At 40.9% G+C, this 7,137-nt stretch overlaps 1 protein-coding gene across 1 annotated transcript; it reads right to left on the bottom strand.

Moving 5' to 3' along the window:
* Positions 1-387: 387 nt before the first annotated feature.
* On the bottom strand, positions 388-2,878 carry LOC307014382 (piggyBac transposable element-derived protein 3-like; the record flags this gene model as incomplete). The annotated part of the gene is made up of 2 exons (XM_079642239.1): positions 1,219-2,878; positions 388-1,055 (listed from the first exon to the last, which is right to left on the bottom strand). Exons 1-2 carry the CDS (start codon positions 2,270-2,272, stop codon positions 388-390), a joined length of 1,722 nt encoding a protein of 573 aa, XP_079498365.1. The 5' UTR covers positions 2,273-2,878.
* Between the last annotated feature and the right edge of the window lie 4,259 nt (positions 2,879-7,137).

The following is a 7,137-nucleotide window of genomic DNA, read 5'->3' as shown; positions in this document are numbered from 1 at the left end:
TGTCAATCTTCATTTGTCTAAAATTAATCAGACTGAGAATGTAGCTGACTTTTTATTTTTATCAACATCCAATGCCACTTGAATAATAAAAAAAACAATGTCCGGCTAGAAATTATTTCAGATCAACAGCAGGAAAAGTACAATCTGAACAATAGAAAACATGTTGCCTGGTAGATTTGGAACCATTTGGAACACGTGAAACAGAGTGTCAATAATCACCAGGAATATTTTTAATTCCACAACATCTAAATCTCAACAACTTCCCGTTCCTCTTCTCCTCCCAGTCATCCTACACTATCCTTTCCAAGCCTACTGCTGGCTGTTTAGAAATGGTAGCCTTTGAAGCAGTTTCTCTCTTCTGTGAAGCAGAGACGCACGTCGCATTTCTCACACAAGGGTGGTGGTTGCATTTGTTTTGCAGACTGTGCAGCGGCCACGCTTGGTAGATTTCACGGGCCAGTGTCCAAAGTGGTCCTTACGGACATCATCAGGAACTCCAACACGGACTCTCTTTCTCGTGGGAGGTGCTGAAGGAGATGGAGTGTTCATGTCAAGTGATGGGCGCCCCCTTCTTGCCTGGATGAGGATGAGGCAAGTTGCCACCTCTGCCTGGAATCTTCTTAGATTCAGTGCTCTCTCACCGATCAGCTTGCAGTCGTTCTTGTAGATCAGCCACGCGTTGACCAGGGCTACCATGATGGTGTGCCAGAAGAGGTAGATGTACCATCTCCGTGATCTCATGTGGTATTTGTACCGGAGAACGCATCTATCCATGAGATCCACCCCCCCCATGAAGGTGTTGTACTCTTTGACGACATTGGGCCGGATGACGTCAAGGAATGCCTTCTGGGGTTTGCTCCAGCGCCTAGCTTTGTCTTGTGGTTCCACTGCTGTTTGAGAGGAGATCAAGGTGACAGGTCTGTTGTCATGCCACTTTACTATGGCCATGGACCCCTCTTTCTCCACCCGGCAATCGAAAGATCCTCTGCCTCTCTTGGCAAGACTCTTGTCATCCTCAAGCTGACATCCAGCCAGGCGATTGCTGCGGACTGTTCCTGTAATACATAAAGAATAAGACAAGATGAGTCAAAACTAGAAACAAAGGAGAATGAGACCATAGGTATGTTGTTATTACCTGTGTGTGTGTGTGTGTGTGTGTGTGTGTGTGTTTGTGTGTGTGTGCGTGTATGTATGTATGTGTGTGTGTGTGTGTGTTACCTGTGTAGAAGATCTGCCGCTGACGAAGCTCTCGCACCAGTGCGGCTGAAGAGAAGAGGTTGTCGGCGAACACTTTGTAGTTCTGGCCTGATGGAAGAGTTTCACACAACTTGACGACCACATCTCCTCCCATTCCAAGTGTGGTTCTTTTCCCAGTGCCACCTTCATAGACCTGGAAATCACATAGGATTCCGTCGGATGAGCAACGGGCCCAGATCTTGAATCCCCAGGGGTGGGGTTTGCCCTTCACATATTGCCTGATGGGGCAGCGCGTTCCTCTGAACGAGACCATCTGTTCATCGATGGAGTTGTGCTCCATCGGGGTGATCTGGAGACATTGTTTGCGGAACATGTCAAGCCATGGACGGATCTTCCAGCACTTATCCCCTTTTTGCCTGTTGGATGGAGCCTCGTTGTCGGTGAAGTGGAGAGATGTGAGGAGGGTCTGGAAACGGTCGCGTGACATGTTGTCAGCGACCATGCCAATCCTTGTGTCGTTTTCCCAGTAGACACGGTTTCCTGGAAGCTGGCAAAGTCCCATGCGCAGGTACATGCCGATTAGGATTTCCAGCTCCTTTACTGTGGTCTGCACGTTCTTGTGGGTGGCAGAGGTTTGAACGCTGTAGAGGTTGGTTTGCTCCATCATTGCCACAAGCATCTCATCTGTAATGAACCTCCTGAAGTACTGCAGGGGAGTGGGGAGCTCATCTGGAGGTTGGACCCTCTCTCCTTTGAAGGTGTGGTCTGGTGTTTCAAAAGCTTTTTTTCGCCATAAGAATCTTTCTTGGCCAGTAGAACGGTGGGATGCTGCAGTCGGAGGTTCTTCATTAGGAGGTTCTTCTCCCTCTGGTTGAGGTGGTTCCTCTTCCCCTATGTCGCTTTCCGACTCATATGGCTCCTCCTGATAATCAGGATCTAAGACAGGATCATCAAATTCATCCTCATCTTCATCCTCACCACCTAATCCCTCCACCTCACTTTCGTTTCCATCCAGGATTATTTCCAGGATCTTCTGGATGTCCTTGTCTCCATCCCACCTATTTTTCCTGTTCATCTAGAGAAGAAAATATGGAAAATAATCATGACTTTCAGCTGATGTCATCATGTAACGTTGGTAGCACTTTACCCTACAGCACGGTAATTATCATTTCCAGCTGTGAGGTAAAGTGCCACATGACGTTAGTCCTAAACCTGCCATGTTGTAGGTAGCTAGCTAGATAGTAGTATAAGTAACTAGTTATTACTAGTTATAGCTAGCTATATATATATAATATAATAACAATATATTACTGAGTATAATTGAATTAAGTAAACTGATCAGATAATGACAAGTTTTCTAATTGTGACATATAGGTCACAACACTTATTTGTTTTACCAGTTTAGTCTAAATGCCTGCAGTGACGTCTATGTCACACACATATTTACTTGCTCTTTTACCACAGAATAAAAAATAAAAAGTCTAAACAATGATTTATATTCGACAAACAACATGTTATCCAATATTTCAACCATAGGATTTGATGGATCTTACCTTTTATCCTCAGGATGGGCAGAGGGGCAAATTAGCTGGCAGACTGAAGTTAGCTTGTGGAGAAAACAGTCAGGAAAGGTGGCTGCTAATTGAACATGAGGTCATCCCAATGGTCACATGACCTTTCAGAAATGTGATTTGGGTGTCGGTTCAGGACTATATGAGTTGAAATTAAGGGTATACTTGAAGTGACACCCCTGCTACACCCTAAAATTGTGTGTGACATGTGCGTCACCTCAGGTTCTTATGGGTTAAACCTGTTGAGAAATTAATTGCTGGCTGTATACTGAAGTCCCACCTGTGGTGATGTGGGCATTTGCCTATGTTGTGCGTAGCCTACTAGCCTAAAAAATTATAAATTATCGTCATAACATTTATACCATGGATACTATTTGAAATTGAGGCTTGTAAGTCCCACAGCGTTGCAAGTGGACATTTTCATGTTGTTTTCAGCACCTTTTCTGTATACGTTCCGGGACCTGTACGCGTCTCGTCATCCCTGAGCTGTCATATGTACTTTGCGTTCCGGCACCTTATGATTTACAAATTAAGCACTGCACTTCTCTGGTGTTCTGCAACAAGTCGCTGATGGTGTGTTTTAAAGAGAGGAAGAGTTTGCATCGACCTCCCTCTACAGATTCAAAAAGGAACATGTGACATAAACATTTCCATAAGCAGAGTATCTCTACGACGGCTGCATTTACATTTCACGTTCACTTACATTTCCTGTCAACTTATTTCTGGATTCATGAAAACTAAAAAAGAGGAAATTAGTTTGTTTATGTTCTGCAATGACATCCTGTCTCTTCAGTGGTAGAGCTACTGTTATTTTCTATTCCAGTAGATCAAAACAGAAACACAGAAAATGTGTTTTATATTTAACAGGCACAACAAGGCACACAACTCATTTAGTATGAATTCAATTGGAAATATGTGTTTTGCATTTGTGCAAAATGAAGCTTCTCTCAGTCTCTTCTATACTGATCTTAGCTGCAGTGGAATTGAAATAATATTACACAGACATTTAAATACATTTTGTAATGAACTTATCAGAGAGTGAGGTGTGTATCATTGTTCACATTTATACTCTGAGTGGTTGAGTCACATGGTTGCTGAGTATTTGTGCAGGTCTGCTGGTGGTTTGTGTCACTGTGGGCAGACGTACACAGTAATACACAGCTGTGTCTGCAGGCTGCACACTCTGTCCTGTTAGAGTCACTGTTCCAGCAGAAGAGTCTCTGCTGTAGCTGAACTTGTTCTTCAGGGCATTGTTTTGAGTTAAGCTACCTCCACCCCACATGTGTGAAATCCAGTCCATTGGTTTTCCTTCACACTGTCTGATCCAACCTGTTGCATAGCTGCTATCAGTCAGAGAATAACCAGAGACCTGCCTGGTGATGGTCAAAGGCTGTCCAGGCTGCACAACCATTGAGTCTGGCTGGATGAGATCAATACTGTTCACACCTGTGGAAACACAAAGCAACATTATCTCCATCATTCATCTGACCACTCAGTGTTTCTGATGTGTTTATTAGTGAGAATCCACTGAAAGCTCCTCACAGGATCCAGCTGCCAGCAGCAGTATCAGAGCTGCAGAGAACATGTTGATGTTGAAGCTGAACTGATGTGAGCTCTTCTGTCCTCTCTCTGACACATACACACACTTCGCTGGTTTATGAGGCAACACACACAGATCATTTACATACTGATGATTGGAAATCAGCTGACTAAAGTTCATGTAAAATATCCAAAAGATGAGGAAATGTTCAGGTGTGGTTTTTAATCACATAGCCCAGGAATTGATCATTGATAATAGACGTCACAAGGATGTTCCTATGGAGTGCATCATACACAATGACAAGGTAGAAATTGTCACATCATACAAATACTTGGGCACCATTTTCGATGACCACCTCACATTTGATTTGAATACTGAGTGTATTGTGAAGCGGGGTCAATAGAGAATGCACCTTCTTCGCAAACTGAACACTTTCTCTGTCAGGTCTTTCATTCTTTGTTGTTTTTACCAAGCAATCATTGAGAGCCTTATTTGTTTTTCTTTTATCTGCTGGTTCCATAGCCTTACACTGAAAGACAGGAACAGCCTGAACAGCATTGTTAAAACCTGCTCTAAGGTCATCGGCATGAAACAGAGAGACTTAAACTCCTTCTGTAACCAACAGATTCTGCGGAAAGCATACCTCTCCAGGTCCTGTTCTTTCACATGAATTTCATCTGTTGCCATCAGGGCGAAGATATGCTCTACCTGCTCTAAAGACTAATCGCTTTTCAAAATCAATCATCCCTCTGCACTCAAACTTTTTAATTCTTGAAAGACTTTTAACTTGATTATTTATTCATGTATTATTGTGATGCTATGAACTATTTTTTGTGTAAATTGGAATGATCCACATCTGTGCTCCCGGGTGTATCTGTGTGTTTTCTTCCTGTATGTTCCTGCCTGTGTACTTGACACAAGCTGCTGCTCATAACCAATTGCCCCTTGCGGGATTAATAAAGTTGTTGAGCATAGAAAAGGTTGAGAAACACGATTTAGATGATAAAAACAAACTTTTCTATAGTTTTATAAAAAATATGAAGTCGGATAAAAACTATTCATTCTTCTCCTAATCCAGTTATGACACTGATAAAGTTGTCTTTTACATATGTTATTGAATAATTATTTAATAGGAACTGTCTTTTAGAGAATTTCATTCTGCTATAGAAAGGAATATACTATATTATCAGACACTTTTAAAACTAACTTATTGTCTGACTATCCCTTTTAGATGTTATACCTACAATGATATACAGTATCAATGATTTTAATGTCAGATTGTTTAAATTGGTGAAAACCCTTTCTGTTTAATTAAGAATATTTCTATGACATCTTAGTACTCTTTCCCTCTAGACTGTAACAGTGAGCTGGTGTTGAGATCAACTTTTTTTTGACTTGTTGAGTTTGTGTACAGCGTTTCTCCTTTCTATGTCACTGTGTGTATCGAGCACGGTAATAAACAGCCCTTTTATTTAAACCAAAATAAGATGTAATCATTTATTCTGCTTTGCACAACATTGGTTGCCCATCCACATACTGGAAACATCATGCATAAATATATTATTGATACCTTCTGTTAGGAAATTAATAATGGGATATTATTGTTGCAGGAAAGCCTCAAGAATTTCATAGTATACGTTTAGAGACATTGTCATATTCCCGTTATTGTCATCTGTCTTTGTATCCTCTACTGCCACCTGTTGGTACTTGTGTGAGTAATGTGACTGACATTTTTGCCGATACATGAAAAATACATATAAAATCTTTTTCCTGTCCTTGGCTGTTTTATGAGGAAATTATTTTTAATAAATAAAAAACACATTTTTATTTATTAATGTGTTTTATAACTTGGCTCAGAAGCAACTGTTTTTTTTAATTTGCATAAAAACTACAACAAGGAAAGATTTATTCAACGTATAACTCTCTTTGTGTTCTTTCAGCACATGAAGGATGAGGTCTGTAGGATTTTGTACAGCTGCTCAACCAGCTTCAGTCACTGTGTGTCTCGAGCACAGTAATAAACAGCAGAGTCTACAGCCGTCAGACTGCTCATCTGCAGATACAGCTGCTCTCTGTTGTTGTCTCTGGAGATGGTGAACCGGCCTTTCACTGACTCAGAGTAGTATATGTAGCTACTGCTATCACTGATAGTAGCAACCCACTCCAGTCCTTTTCCAGGAGCCTGTCTGATCCAGGCCATCCAGTTGCTACTGAATGACAGTCCAGAGGTTTTACAGGTCAATCTGTGAGATTCTCCAGGCCTTTTAGTCACTGGTTCAGATTCTGTCAGAGTCTGACCCCCAACACCTGTCAAGAGGATAAAAAGTAACATGAATGTAACATTGTATAAGATGCACATAAAACAAAATAAAGAATTGTAAAAATAAAGAAGAAAGTCACATGAGTTTAGTTGGCACACAAATAGGATCTATGTCAAATAATTATTGGTTAAAATATTGACCTGCCCAGCAGACAGTGAGCAGCAGCAGTCCTGTCCTATAGTCCATCATGTTAAACTGTGTGTCCTCTGTCCTCTGTCCTCCTCTCTGCAGTCACATAAATAGAGGAGGAGATATCTGAGTTTTGCATTGACTCCTCCTTTCTGATTGAACATCGTCCTCTTTTAACAGTATTTTATGTTAAAAACATTATCTCTTAACATTTAAATTGGTAAACATTTCCTTTTGGGCTGTAAGTCACTTTGGAACATTGTATGATTGTTATGTTATTCAGATTTTTCAGATGAAACAAACAAATAATGGATTTTATTTACTGTTGAATAAAATAAAGGTATTCACATTATTGTCATTAAAAAATGCTAATTAAAAA

Source organism: Notothenia rossii (genome assembly GCF_949606895.1).
Source record: "Notothenia rossii genome assembly, chromosome: 8".
NCBI classification, from domain to species: Eukaryota; Metazoa; Chordata; class Actinopteri; order Perciformes; family Nototheniidae; genus Notothenia; species Notothenia rossii.
The sequence above is the reverse complement of the archived record's forward strand: the minus strand, read 5'-3'. Positions and strand labels throughout refer to the sequence as shown.